This window comes from Manis pentadactyla, chromosome 5 (genome assembly GCF_030020395.1).
Source record: "Manis pentadactyla isolate mManPen7 chromosome 5, mManPen7.hap1, whole genome shotgun sequence".
Taxonomy (NCBI): Eukaryota; Metazoa; Chordata; class Mammalia; order Pholidota; family Manidae; genus Manis; species Manis pentadactyla.
Window position 1 is genome coordinate 176,613,317 of NC_080023.1, and position 15,099 is coordinate 176,628,415.

General features: G+C 58.6%; 1 protein-coding gene across 1 annotated transcript in view; it reads left to right on the top strand.

Annotated features, from left to right (window-relative positions):
* Positions 1 to 15,099, top strand: part of CDH4 (cadherin 4) — a 471,142-nt gene that overhangs the window by 415,011 nt on the left and 41,032 nt on the right. Inside the window, exons 6-7 of the mRNA XM_036901831.2 lie at positions 1,109 to 1,253; positions 11,247 to 11,419. Coding sequence (XP_036757726.1) covers positions 1,109 to 1,253; positions 11,247 to 11,419 — 318 coding nt within the window. The remainder of the gene's footprint in view (positions 1 to 1,108; positions 1,254 to 11,246; positions 11,420 to 15,099) is intronic.

Sequence of the window (15,099 nt, forward strand, 5' to 3'; positions counted from 1 at the left end):
TGACGGCACCTGGCGGGACTGGCTAAAACAACAACGGGCTTCTCGAGATTATTAAACATGATACATCAAACTGACCTGAGCGTGTGTGCGGTCGCATCTTACATGGCGGGCTGTGGCTTCCCAGGAATCAGCCCTAGTTTTCCTTCTTGCAACACCGCACATCACCTCCTTGGGCAAAGCCGGCCTCAAGCTTTTCCCCAAACTCACCATTTCCAGGATGAAATTCCAGTCAGGGCTGCTGGGACCGCGCCACAGCACCGAGGCAGGCGGAGACAGCCTGGGTCTCCCATCCAAAGGCCTGGAATGCCACTTGTCCCCTACCCCCCGAGGCTGGCACAGCGGGGTGCTGAGGTTTTCCAAGGGGCAGTGTGGGGACTGCATAGAGTCCCCGCCTGCAAACCCTGCCCACTGGAGGCCTCCAGCACAGGCCCTCCTCTGCACCCTTGGCTTGGGGCAGTCGTCTCACAAAGCCCTTGAGGTCCGATGTGTCCAGTGTGGGGGTGACATGGTTTTGACAGAGGTGTGGGCTGGGACAAGGCTGTGTGACAGTCACAGCCTTGGGGTGGAGACGTCAGGTGGACCCCTCCCACTCCCCCCAGTGGCCCCCCTCCATGCCCCCTGCTGCCCGTGGGGCTCACCCACAATGTCTCCCAGGAGGTCCCCCATGGGAGGCCCTGTGCTCCTGTCCCCTTCGTCAGCTCTCAGCCCAGAAGTCCCCTCGGAGAGCCTGCCCACCCTCCCAGCCCCAGTCAGCCGCTAATGCCGCCGAGTTGTGTACAGCCTTGTGCCTTAGCAGCCTTCTCCCTCCTGGGCGAGAAGCCCCACGTCCACTTCACTGAGCGATGATCTGGGGCCAGGCAGACCCCTAATAGATATCGACTAAGTGAATGAATGAATGAAAAAATACCCAAGCAGGGAGTTTCCTCGGCCAGCATTGCCCCATTTCCGGAGGGGAGAGGCGAGGCCCAGAGAAGTTCCGTGGCTGTCCCCAGCCCCCCGACCCCCACCCAGGCTGTCCGTTACAGCACCCCTGCCCCGCTGCCCAGGGTCTGAGGGAACTTGCCCTGGGCGGTTCCCCGAGGCTCACGGGGTCTGTGTTGCCTTCCAGCTCCGAGCCCACGCTGTGGACATGAACGGCAACAAGGTGGAAAACCCCATCGACCTGTACATCTACGTCATCGACATGAATGACAACCGCCCCGAGTTCATCAACCAGGTCTACAACGGTTCCGTGGATGAAGGCTCCAAGCCAGGTGAGCCTGCACCCCTGCCCCAGGGTGGGCCGGGCTGTGAGGAGGGGGCCCCATCTTCTGGGGAGGGCCACTCGGCCCCCACCACCATGATGGCCTGTGGAACCCACCCACTGACACATAATCAGTGGGGGCAGGCAGGGATGCAGCCACAATCAAGCCGACATGAGTAAGTGAGGCCATTGCATTGATAACAAGGCTTGGATGAAACCCGCGGGGCACTGAGAGTCGTGGGGCAGCTGTGGGTCAGGGAAGGCCGTCTGCAGAAGCAGCTTGAAGCCTGAGACAAGCAGTGTGCAAAGAAGGGCTGGGACCCACACATGTGCTGGAAGCCTTGGGGAGGAAAGGCCTGTGCAAAGGTGCTGGGGCAGGAGACGAGGCCAGAGAGAAGGCCAGCCTCCCCAGCACCAAAAGGCAAGCCCTGAGGCCAAGGTGACCCACGAGTCTGTCTTCCCACGGACTTCAGTCCAGCATGAATGACAACCGCATTGTCATGCCCAAGGGCCCTCACCAAGCATGTGATGTGTCTAGTCTCTGGATCCCATAACTAACAAGGAGTGGGCACTCTCCCTGTCCCCTTTGGCAAAGATGAGGCTCAAGGTCCAAGGAGGTGAGGCAAGCCGCCCAGTCCCTTCCACGCATATGTGGGTCAGAATCCCCAGCTGGTGCTGGGACCTTGGCTGGGGTGCTAGTAGTGTCACCTGGGAACATGTTAGAGATGCAGGTCTGGCAGCTACACCTGCTGGCTCAGACTCTGCAGGTGGGGCAGGGGTCTGCGTGGACAAGCCCCCCAGCTGATTTGCATGTCTGCCGAAGATGACGAAGCTGGGTTGGACGGGAAGCTGAGCCAAGCACCACTAAGGAGGCCCCTGCTGGGATCTGCCAGGAGCAGCCAGTGAAATACAGCGTACCCTACCGCATTTGAAGACCAGAAAGAAATGAGTCATTTTTACACATGAGTGTGCCCCATGCAACATTTGCAGCTTACCTTTAGTAGCAAAGTGTTCCTTATTGATCTGAACTTCAAATGTCACTGGGTGTCCTGTATTTTAGTGGGCATCCCACCCAGTCCTGGCAGGGCTTCCAGGCCCTTAGGAAGGCCTGTAGTGCTGGGTAAACTGAGGCCCAAGCACACAGAGCCCAGAGCCGAGGCCAGCTTCCTGGAAGCACCGGGTCCGAGCAGGCCCCCGAGGAGGGCGGCAAAGGCCAACCCTCATCACCCTTCCCCGACGGAGGCGGTTGTCACAGTGCCATCTCCAGGGGCTGCGGTTTCAACAAGGTGAACTGCGTTTTCAGTTGATAGTCTCTCAGAATTGTGAGACTCAGGCCAGCCCAGCGTCAGCGAAGGAACGAGCGTGACACCATTTCCGCGGGAACCTTGGGCAGCCTGTCCCCGCAGTCCCTTGAGGAGCAGGCACAGGCGGTGGGTGGGCAAATCAGCTACAAGCAGTCAAAGAGCACAGATGAGGACTGCCAACTGCCAGCTCTTTAAGGGCCCAGGACAGGGCGCCGGTGTGTGTGCTCAGGGGCTTCCTTGCTGACACAGGGGCCGCGGGGCCTCTCTCCCCAACACCCAGCTCGCTGCACAGACGCCCGCGTATCACAAATCAAAGCTTCCATGTTGTATTTTTAAAAAAATCAATAGGGAAAGTCTTCCCAAGTGTGTAACTGGCTTTGCTCATAAGGATGTAACAAAAGCACCAAGTTGCTGTGTCTCCTTGAAACCCTGATTAGCTCCTAGAGACTGGACGGCCCCGATCCCCTCGGTTCACAGGGCCACACGGAATGCGGGCATGGCCTGGACGGCTGGGAGGCTGGCATCCATCCCAAGGAGGACACTCTTTGCCCTTCCTCTCCTCTGCTCTTCAAGGACTGTGTTTGTGCTAAACGCCGACCACCTTTCAGAGTCCCTGGGAGGCCCCAGAGTCGGTCTCCCACCCTGAACGGCCCTGGGAGGGGAGCAGGGGTGCCACAGCTTTGTGCAAAGCCCCGACGGGCTGTGGGCCCCAGCTTGACGCCCTCACTCACCCTGGTCAGGGCGAGACGACGTCCCAACCAAGCATGCAGCGGCAGCCTCCAGGCGGGAGACTTCCCAGGACCCAGAACCATGTCCGCACTGCCTCCTTGTACATCAGCGAATCATAATAATAGAAGGGTCCTCACATAGTACCTTCATGGCTTACGGAAAAACTACCTCCAGAAATTAGTCATTATTCTCTGGAATGATAGGCTAATGAAGGGTTTCAATGTCCATCCTAATGGAAAACAAATAGAAAGACATATTAAGTATTGACTCAGCCAGATAAGTTAAGGTCTGGGTAGTTCATCTGGAGACATTAGCAGGCCGACTTGGGGCCAGGGTCCCAGGCTGATCCCACATGCACCCCAAGTCCTTTTCCTGGCCCGAGTGCCTCTCAGTTTATGAGATCCACTTGGCTGGATTAGAAGGGTTCACTGTGGTTTGGGGTCATGAGTGTGCCCCACTCTGCTGCTGTGAGGTCTCTTTAGGAAGCAGGCAGCCAAAACCCTCCTTGAATGCCCCTGGGAAAAGGGGATGCGCAGCTCTGAGTCCAGAGGCGTGGTCGTGCCTGCGGCCGAAACAGAAATGGCAGGCTCTTGCTTGCCGCCCGCGGACACTGCTGTCCTCGGTCTCAAGGGTGCTCTCTCTCTTCAAAGTGGCCATAGTGCCTCGGGAGCTATAGGCATGTCCCGAGGAGCCAGCAGTCCCAGAAAGGCCCCAGGGCAGATCCCTGTCCCAGCCAGTCCCCATGGCCCACATGGACCCTGAGCATTTTTCAGGGATGAACGGAGTACAGCTGTAGACCCCTCCTCAAATCATATGGTCTGAATGCGTGGCAGTCATGGACCCCCAAAGGAAAACCAGATTATTGCCCCAGAAAAGGGGGCTGGCTACCAGGAAGACCCAGCAGCAGCCGTGTACTGAGACGTGGGCCACCCTGGGTGGCAGTGGCCCCAGAGCAGTGCCGTCTGCCGGGACCTCTGTGATGGGAAACGTCTCTGTGTTCCCCAGTACAGTATCCACTGGCCACCCGGGAGGCAGGTGGCAGCGACAGCGGCCAGAGCTGGAAGGAATCACAGAGCCATCAAAGGGATCTGAGGGGCTCCTCCCCTCAGGCCCGCCGTGCCCCTGCTCTCCCCTCTGGAGCCACATTCCCAGAGCTGAGGCCCTAGGAGGCCCATCCGAGGGGCAGAGGCCGCCCCCACCCCAGAGCCAGCTGTTTGCACCAGGAGCAAAGCCCCTTCAGGCCTATCTGCCCGCGGCTGGGCACGTGGCCCTCCAGTGTGCAAGTACATCTTCAAACAGTCATGTCCTGTTCCTTTGACCTTTGTCTCTTTGAGAAGAGCAAGCAACAGCTTCAGAATAGTGACTGCTGCACCTCTGACCTGAAGCCCGTGAGCCGCCACAGCGTGCAGAACCACCTGCTCCCCCTGAGCTACAACCCTGGCTGGGAGGAGGCTCTGCTCCCTCCCGGGGTCCCCCTTCTGCACAGAGGACCAGGCCTGCAGGCAAGGCCCACAGCTAGCCCTGCGAAGGGGGTGCGTGCAGCTGAAGATTCGATGATGCAGTCATCATAACAATGCAGCTGCTGGCAGCCAGGTGCCAGGCTGTTCCAAGACCTCCCTACGCATCCGTTAATGAAGTCCCACAACACTATGGGACGGGTACTTTTATTTTCCCCACTTTGGGAACGAGGGAACAAAGGCATAGAATACGCAGCTAGTAGCAAGTGGAGGCGAGATTTAAACCCAGGCAATCTGGCTTCTAACCATGGTACAAATTGCCCCCGCTCCCCAGTCTGTCTGGAATGTATTTGAGCACAAGTCACAGAAAACCCAGCGTGTACAAGCGGGTGCTTGAGTGAGCACTCGGAGCTGTCAGGGGGGGCATCCCTGTGGCATTCGCCTCCCCCTCTTGTTCTCACCGCGTAGTCACAGGTGGTTGCTGCACTGCCAGACATCGCCTCCACCACCAGGAGGAGGAAGGGGGGGCGCCAAGGGGAGAAGAAAGTATGTAGCCAGGGTAGTTCCTACAGGAGAAGCCCACGTGTGTGAGGACTTTCCCCAGGAGGGAAAACCCCACCGCAGGAAGTCATCATCCAGTTTGAAGAACTAGGAAATCTGTGTGCTACGTACGCTGCGTGATGCACCCCTGGACAAGGGCAGAAGCACAGTCCCAGGCCATCGGGCTGGAAAGGGGGCCACTGCGTTGCTGTGTCCTCCACCTGGGTGTCCTCCCTGAGGGGCCCCTGGTCACCTCTGAGAGGCATCGTCCCTGACCGCCCTCCCTGCCTGCACGGCCCCTCCATACCTCATCACTCGGGTCTCACTGTCCATTTCTCAGTCTGTCACCAGTCTCCATGCTACTCCACCACCCTGCAGCACAGAGACCCGTCTGTCCTCCCCACTGTGCACCCCCAGCAAGGGTGGGGTCCATGAGAGCTCCAGCCTCAGCCCAACCCAGTGGGGAGCTCTGCAGCACAGGACACCTTAGAACATGTCCAGGTCCTGCTGCTCAGAGTTCCCAGGGGGCTCGGCCCTTTGCTCTGTAAGGCAGGTGGGAATCTGTGAGGGCCTCCTGGAGGTCTGACCTGTGCAGAGGGGGCCAGGCCTGCAGCGAGGCATGCCGTCCAGCAGCATCTAAGCCGGGGGGCCTCTGCCCGGGGCAGGAACGCAGGGAACAGCTGGCCACATGTCTGTCCTAGCAAATGAGTCACACACTCCCTGCCACACACAGGCCCAGCACCCTGCTTTTCAGAAAACGAGCTTCCAGGGCACAGAAGTCACCACAGGGCAATGTCCTCAGAGCTGGACCACCCTCACCACTGCAGGCCGTCTCCCTCTGATGGCATTTTCCAGCAAGAACTCAGAATCACTGCCCCGTTCCCGAGCCCAGGACCGGAGCAGTCACATGGCATTTCCCAAACCTCCCAAGAAAAGATGCCTCCACAGTGATTATCTTTTAAAAAGGCTCTGATTGGAAGCCCTGCTTTCTCTGACCCCTTGTAACTATGTGAGGACTTAACATCATAAATCTTGAAATTAATGTCACTTTAAAAGATTAAATAGCAGAGAAATCTATATGCTGTGAATGAAGTCAAAGAAACCTTCATCTACACAGCGCAGTTTGTGCTTAAATAGATTATTCTGTTAGTGGGCCCATTTATTTATTTATTTTATTTCTATGCCGGCAGAGCCTCCCTGAGATTAATGCCATGGACTAATGCACAGATGCTACCAGATACTCGAAAGTCATATGAATATTAAGAATTTAAATCTTTAGCCTCAGTGATTTGAGCAGAAAGCCAATTATGGGGCTGAATTAGTTTTCAAATTAAACTGCAATTTAAGGCTTGTGAAATTAATCCTTTAAGGCGCATGGCAGCGTTCGTACATGAATTTCTCGGAAAACCGACCGTCTACTTTCTCCCCGTTTCCTGTTGGTGCAATTAACAAAAACGTGCCGGACTCTCAGGCAGCAGACAGCATCCCCTCGTAGGTGAAAACGCAATCCTGACGTTCTGTGTAATTTGCTAAGAAAAATTCAAGCCTTTCTCCCGGGGACAGAGGCCCGAGGAAGATGGCCCTGGGAGGCGAGTCTCCTCGTTCCCTAGGCCCAGGAGAGGGGGCGCGACTGGACCCCCGCCCCCTGCAAGTGCACCGGTGTGAGTGTTTCCGCAGCAGAGGGCACAAGCGCAGAACCCTGACCAGCCTGTTTCCAAGGATGCCAGGCTGTGGCATCGGAGTAGCTGGGAGTTGGCCCCGCCCGAGAAGGCGAGAGGGCCAGGAGGGGACCTTTGTGCCTGACGGTGACCCCGGGAAGGATCCACCTTCCAGAAGAGGATCCCCAGGCTTGGAGAGGCTCAGTGATGGCAAAGAGCCAGGCTCTGGGAGTGGCAGAGCCAGGATCTGATGGGACTGAGCATAGCCAGTCTGGGTACACGTCCGCCAGCCCTTTCCCCACCAAAGCCCAGGGCAGCAGGGCACAGAGGGGGCCCTAGCATCCCCTGCAGGCTGTGAGGGGCCACCAGGCATCAGGGAAAAGAAAGGTCAAGGCAGGAACAGGGGGAGACAGAGGCAGAGGACACATGCTAGTGGCAGGGGGACCCAGGGCTCGGCTCAGGAGGGGCCGCCCAGGCTGGAGCCTGGACCCGGTCACCAGATGCCCTCAAGTGCCCACTGGGTGGGCAAGGGCAGGTGGGAGCCAGATCTTGACCCAGCATCGAGTGGAGGCCGCCTCTGCCGGGCAGCAATCCAGGCTCTCGAAAGGATTATTTTTCTGCCTCCCCCGACCTGGCTGTGCTCCAGGGCCCTGGTGGCTCCTATTTTGTCTGGTTGTTTCCACAGCGACCCTGCTGTGGTCTGACCTTTGGCCCAGAGTACTCAGGTGACATGTGTCAGTCACCTGATGGCGGAGTGACCCTGGGCCCAGCCAGGCGTTTAGAATCTCTCTTTTTGAAAGAAACCAAATTGTGATTTAGGCTTAAAAACAAAGTCCCACCTTCTGTTTCCCCAGTTGCCTTCTTTTTTTTTTTTTTAAGTAACATTTTACTTTCTGATAATCAAATAGTGCTCTTTGAAGGGAACTTGGGCAATACAGAGAAAATCACAACCTCCCTGTCCCGTGCCGCTCGGGGACGGCCACTCAGAGATGCCGCTGAGCTCTGGGCACACGTCCCCGGTCTTTTCCCCTCAGCATCAACATGCAGTTACCTGAAAGCTGGGGGTCATAAGTTTAGAAACCTGTTTATTTTCTGTTTTGTCATATGCCATGAAATCTCAAATGCCACCAAATACTCATCTACGACACTGTGACAGCTTTACCTGTCCTGTCATAGAAATGGCTCATAATGACACCACAATTCACGTAACCAGCGCCTGCAGTGAGACATTTAACGTCCCTTACTGATCGAGCCCCTTGTCTGCACCACTAGGGGTGAGCTTCGTGGGTCAGGGGTTCCTCAGGCCAGTTTTATTTGAGATCATTGTGCATTCACATACAGTCGTGCAACAGAAGACAGAGATGCCACGTACCCTTCCTCCAATTCCCCTGCTGGTGATGTGGAAATAAGCGAAGGCAACCCGAACAAGGGGAGCAGGGGCCGTGCTCAGGGGGGGCGGGCGCAAGGCAGGCAGCCTGCATCAGGCAGAGGAGCGGAGAGCTCCTGGCGGGCCTGGTGGGGGCAGAGCCTGGGGGAGCCAGAGGCGGGGCGCCCCCTTGATTGGTGGGGGGTGCGTTTTGGCTTTCTCTGGCAGGCCCTACGTCAGAAGCAGGGACAAAAACTTAGGGAAGCTGGCAGCTGCTGACCAAGGGCCTATTGTTACAGGGCTGCTAGTAGAGGCAGAGGTCTGCCTTCCTCCAAGCCTGGTGCACAGGGAGCAGGCGGCTTCCTGGGCTGGTCCCTGCAGGTTGTGGGCCGTCGTTCCATCCTCCCCCCTGGCCTGGCCCTTGTCCATCTGTGCGTTCAGCCTCAGTCAGGTGTTGGCAGAACCCCAGCACGGCATCCCACAGGGTACTAGGGGTGATTCGGCCGAGACACTGCCCACGCCAGTGCAGGAGGGTCCTCGTCCGGGGGTGTAATAGCCACACCCACCTGTCTGTCAAGGTTTTATCTGTCTTTTTCACTGGCATTCAATGCCTAAAGCAGGGCTTGGCACACCCTGGATGTTCAATGAGTATTTGCTGTGGATTTCTCTCTTGGCTCTCAGGGACCATGTCAGCATGAGCAGCAGGCCGCACCCATCAATCATTCTATTGCACATCTGTGATTTTCTTCCTTAGGATAAATTCCTGGAAGAGAGTTTGCCAAGCAGATATGCGAACTGCCTCCAGAAGCTGAAGCCACCTGCTTCCCCGGGGGTCTGGGGGCAGGTGCCAGCTCCCCTATATGTCACCACCATTATGGACCTGGTCGTAATTTTAAAATCGTGTTGGCCCCTTCCTTTCATCTTTCTTGCTCAGTAATAAAGTTGGTTTTTAAAAAGAAAAAAAAAATGCCCCTCGGTGGTGAAGGTGTGCGGCTCAGGCTCCTTCACTGGAGGCTGATTCCCCGGAGCATGTCCGGGTGGCGGGGTGGCCGGCGGGCTTCCCCCACCGTGCACCTTCTCGTGTTTTCCGGTGAGCACACACTGGTCACTATGAACGTGCTCTATTTTTGCAATCGGAAAAGAGTTATCAGAAGCGTATCCTTTGGTTTCCAGAAGCAGACCCCTGAGCCTGGCAGAGGAGGCAGACGCCTGCATCTGACGCTGTCTTGTGACAGCCAAAAACTTGAAAGCTGGGTTCTCGCTGTCAGCAAGTCGGGTCCACGCTCCGGCCCAAGGCGCTCAGGGAGGGGTGGGCTCTGGGCAGCAAGAGCCGTAGCAGCACCCCCCACGAGGAGGAGCCCCTGGGGCAGACAGGCAGAGGCTGCACCAGAATCCCAAACACATCCCGGAGCTCTCTCGCAGAGCATGGGGTTTGACTCGGAGCCCGGGACTGTAAAGTTCTGAGGACACTTCCCCCCTGAAGCTCTGATTTCCTGGTTTTCCAGCCGTGGGGCTGTGTTGGAAGCAGCAGCTTCCTGTCAAGAAGCTCATGACGGACTTGAGGCCCAGCTGAAGGGACCTCACAGGGGGCTCAGAGCCCCTCCTCCCCTCGGGGCCTAGGACAGCACGTTGCTCCCAAGCTGTGAACAAGGAGCTCAGCTAAGAACGTGCAGCCAGGGACTGGGGCCCCCACGCCTGCCACTTGAGTGGCAGGCCGGGGCTGGGAGCTCATGCTGGTCAGAACTCTGCATAGCAGTGACAGAAACAAGCTAAAATGGCAGAAGTCAGGAAGGGAAGTGTGTGAGCTCAGGTACACAGAAGGTCTATAGGACACCTCCCCTTAATTCTGCTATGACCCTAAAACTGCTCTAAAAAAAGAGAAAGTTTCAATTTTTTTAAAAGTCTATAGGCAGCAGCTTCAGGTGTAGCTTGATCCAGGAGCTGCTCAGTGCAGCAATGTCACCTGAGCCCCTCTTGGTTCTGTTTCCTCTAAGATGCCTCTGTCCTTTCGTCCCTTTGTGGCTGCAAAGTGACCACAGCCCCAACCTCGCTCCCCGACCCAGCCACATCCAGCGGCAGGGAAGCACAGTGCTTTCCCAGAAACCCTCCTCCTTTACCACCAGCTCTGGCTGGGCAAGCTGCCCGTCACTGAGCTCATCACTGTGACCCAGGAGAGGGATGTATAGATCCAGCCAGGGACTCCCAAGGCAGAGAAGGATGGATGTCAGAAGGAACTACAATTGCTCTCAGGAGGCAGGGAAACATGCGGGTGTACACTGCAGACCACAGCCCTGGTGCACAGATGGGGAATGGAGGCCCAGGGCTGAGGGGTAGTGTGGGTAGCTCACCTAACTCCTGGGCTCCGAAACGTACCTGGTCGTGCACCACACACACACACACATGCAAATTCACCCTGTCTGACGCTGCACCCCATATGCACAGCCTCCCCCTAAATGCTATGGTAGCCTCTGTGTGTCCTTCTCAAGGATTTATTATACACCTGCACACCCAGCCCCACGCCAGGCCCTGCTTCTCTACTGTGTGGCCTCAAGTCCCCGCCCTCCACGCAGGATCAGTTGAGTTTTGGCAAATGCTAACAGTCGATGCCTCCGGCCATGTGGCTCTGTGTTTGGGGCTGGATTGCTGGCTCCAGGCCTGGGCCTGCCTCCCCAGCTGAAAAGGAGGGAAGTCAGAGCAGGTGACCTCAGTGGAAGTTGAGCTCTAGAAGGAATCCACCAGCAGTTCCACAGGGGGAAGCCAGGCGAGCAGAGCTGCTTTCCAGGGCCAGCTCCCACCACCGGCAGGCGTCCACCTGCGGGGGGGAGGATGTGCGCCTCCAGCCAGTGTGCAAAGACCTGCAGCCAGCTGGTGATGCCTGCCCTGGGTGTGTGAGCGGGCACGGCAGCAGATGTGCAGAAATTTCCATCCACGCTGCTTTCTCTGCTACAGGCACCTACGTGATGACAGTCACAGCCAACGACGCTGACGACAGCACTACAGCCAATGGAATGGTGCGGTACCGGATCGTGACCCAGACCCCACAAAGCCCATCCCAGAACATGTTCACCATCAACAGTGAAACAGGGGACATTGTGACAGTGGCGGCCGGCCTGGACCGAGAGGTGAGGTGGGCGCCGTGGGGTGGGGACCGTGGCCTCGCCTCTGCAGCCGGTGTGGGATAGGCTGACCCTGGCCCAGGCTGGGTCCCCCCGAGGGCCCTGGCCCCTGAAAGGTATCAGAGACCGGGTGGGCCTCTCGGATGGGGCAGTTACAGAGGCAGCCGGAAGCCAGCCCCAGGGTGTCCGTCCGCTGTTGGGTCTGGAGGGAGGAAGTCTCTGCTCCGCAGATTCGCAGCCTTCCCCACCAGCCCTCGGGACAAATCACAGAGATGGTCGTGCGTGAGGGTTCCAGAACAGACCCTTAAGGCATGTGCAGTGGCCAGGGCTGGAGGGCTCAAAAAAGCAGGGCTGGACCTCCGTGCTTCTCAGGGCGCAGCCACAGCAGGGCTCTGGGTCTGGGGGCAGTTGACAGCTTCTGGGCACCTGAACACTCACACCTGGCTGGAACACCTGTCCTGCATCTGACCCAGGCGCCACATGGAGGACCCCTCCATGATGAAGTGGGGCGCCCAGAGGGGCATCCACCCTCTCAGTCAGGCCAGGAATAATTGGAGCTGCACTGACTTACTCAGTGCTGGTTCTAGGACTCCCCCACCAGCCCCTGCTGTGACCCCATGAGGCCGGCTCCTGTTATACTACCTTCCTTCTCCCCATCACATGGCCCCGAGTGCCCACCCTGCCCGGAGCCAGACCCCAGAAAGGGGCCACCTTGGTTGGGGATGGGATAGGCTAGAACCTGGCAGGTGTGTTCCCACCAAGGACAGGGGCACCTCCAGGCGCTAGGCCACATGCTCCCACCTAGACAGGGACCACCTGACTCAGGGACCCCAGAAGATTCATCACCAGCTCCTGGCTGATAGTCCCGCGCGGGCAGCCCCCAGAGAAGTCTTGTCCCCTGCTTCCGCCTCTGGGTCTTGCTGACTGGCTCCCATTTGCTCTGTGCCCAGAGGCCAGCATACCCGGGCAGTTCACCCGCTACAGTGTTCAGCTCCCAGGACCCATGAGGAGCCCTCACTGAGCTCAGAGCAAGCCGGGTGCTGCTCCTTCTGGGGAGCTGGGGGGCCTGGTTTGCTGAGCCCTCACCAGCTGCCCCTGGCAGCCTCCGACCCCCCTGAGCGCCACAGCCTCACCCTCCAGGTCTGAGACCCCACCTTGAGCAGGGGCCACTGAGAGGTAGCTGGGTGTTGCCAGGTGTTGATTTTCAGGGCCAAAGCTGGCAAGGATACGGCATTGCTCCCTTCCTAGACTGTCTCCGCATCCGGTGATCTGGGAAGGTTCAGAGAAGGTAGGGACGCCAAATGTTTCAAGTCTACACTTCAGTTCAGCAAACCTGCCAGGACTTGTCTTAACACGTTGGCACCTCCTTTGCCTTCCAAATCAGTGAGTGCCATGTTGTTGCACAGCAAATGCCATCCCACCCTGTCTCTGGGAAGGAAGGGGATGAGGTGCTTTTCTTGGAATTCCTAAATTGTACCCAGGCAGTGCACCAGGGTATTGGGGTGAGGATGGAGGGGCCACGTGAAAGGTAATTCATGCAGCCATGTGGCTCGGCAGGAGGCCAGGTGACCCTGGGGTCAGTGAGCTGAGCAGGGCCCTCTCTAGCTGTGTGGTCATGCACCTTGGAGGGCCTCTCTGAGTGCCAGCCACAGTGCTTTCTATCCGAAATAGGCCCGGTGATGTCAGCCTCCTGGGCTCATGCAGGGATGGGGGATCAGGGTGGGGTGGTGGTGTGCAGATGGGCAGAGGGGGTGCACTGGGGGGCTTTATTATACGAGTTAGATGTGTTTTCTTAGACTGATGTTGGTGGTTGTGAAATGGGGGAGGTGGGCCAGCGCCTGGGGGCTCTGCAGCTCATTCAGGGACCCGATGGGGGGCAGCAAGGGAGGGGCCGCTGGGCCAGCCTGCAGGCCTGCTCCCCACCGTGTGATGCTGGTCGGGCCCTCCAACAGTCACATGGCAGAGGCGTTTCTGGGGTTTGGGGCCTGCTGCATGGCTGATGGGCTGCATGGCTTCCCAGAGCTTCCCGTGACGGGGTCCCTGAGTCCTCACACACCCAGGGATGCTGTTGCTTCTCTTCACCCCCAAAGCCCATAGAGGGGGCCCACTGCTCAGGGCTGCATAGCAGGAGGTGAGCCCGGGCACTGGGATGGCCCTTCCTTCTACGGCTAGGGACGGGGTCTGGTTCTGGGATGGCGCGTGGTGAGCGGAGCGGATCGCCTGCCTGGTGGCTCTACGTGCAGGGTGGAGCTGCTGATCCAGACGGGTTTGCGTGCAACGGCTGGCCCATGGCTCCACACGCCTCCGCTGGGCAGGCAGCTCCTCCAGCGGGAAGATCAGGGTTCTGCCAGCGTAGGGCGGTCTGACTTTGAGCTCCGCAGACAGGGCAGAGGCTCGCCTGGGAGCACAGCCCGCATCCCCAGGGGTGGGGGTGCCAAGGGGAGGCGGAAACTCCAAAGTTGCAGCCTCAATGTCCAAAGCTGCTGGCGCAGGGCAGAGCAACAAGCTCAGAAGCCCACCCAGTGCCGTGACGGGGGCAAGTGCAGAGCGTGGCCCAAGAGCCACAGGTCATGTCATGGCAGGGGCAGCACCTGGCCTGCTGGACACCGACCAGCGAGCAGGCTGCAGGCAGAGGCCCAGCTCCCAAGCCAACCTCAAGCCACCCTTGAGTGCTGTATCTGTGGGCAGGAGGTGTGGCCCGTCTGCTGCATGTATGAAGGGGGCTCCCCATCTCATCCTGCCCCGTGAGACACAGGTGGTCAGCAGGTGACCCAAAACCACAGCACAAGGCCAGGGGAGGCCCACTCCTCGCCTTGGGGTTCTCGGGGACACCTCCGTCCTCAGCCCTTGAAGGGCAGGGAGGTTCTGCCCATTAGCCCTGCATCTCAGCCCCTTGGCTGCATCCTCCCAGCCGGGCTGCCGTGAGCTTGTCCAGGGTTCACCTGCCGCCCCCGTTTCTCCTCACCCCTCCCCCCACCCGGCAGCCCTGTGCCCCAACCCAGCAGAGCAGAAGGACGAGGCCTCCTATTCCAGCGCTTTGGTCTCCCCAACTGGCAGGGCAGCAAAGCCCCGTGGCCAACTCTGAAGAGAGCCTCTCTTCACTACCTGAGGAGCGTGAGCCTCAGGTGCAGGAGGCAGGGAGGCACGGAGGGGGGTGCCCTGTGGCAAGCAGGGGTCCACACCGCTGGCCATCACCTGCTCTACTTGAGATGATACACAGCTCGGCCGCTCCGCTGTGCTGGGAGCCCCGCCACCAAGAACTGGCCCTCTAGAAGGGAAGAGGCCTTTCCAGAGCCTCTGTCTGGAGGACGAAGGGGTCCAGAGGACGCTGGGGGAGGCTGCAGAGAAGGGAAAGGCCTCCCAAACCTTGAAAGCTCAGAGAAGCTGCTGTTCTTAAGAACACTGGCCGCCTCTAGGTTCTGCGCCCCAGGTTCCCCAAGCTAGCCTTGCTGTGTCGGGAGGTGGGGGCTGTTCCTGGTTTGATTTATTCATGAGCAAACAGGCAGGAGTTGGCAGGAGGGAAGGACAGGGCGGACGGGCCAGCACCCGCTAAGAGCAGGGGAGGGAACGGGAGTATGTCCTGCTGTCCCCACTCAGGGCGCAGCAGGGAGCCCGTGGGAAGGCGTTTACCTCCAGTGGAAGGGGGCGCTGCAGGGGCTCATAACTGCCCGGGGCTGCAGGTCCCA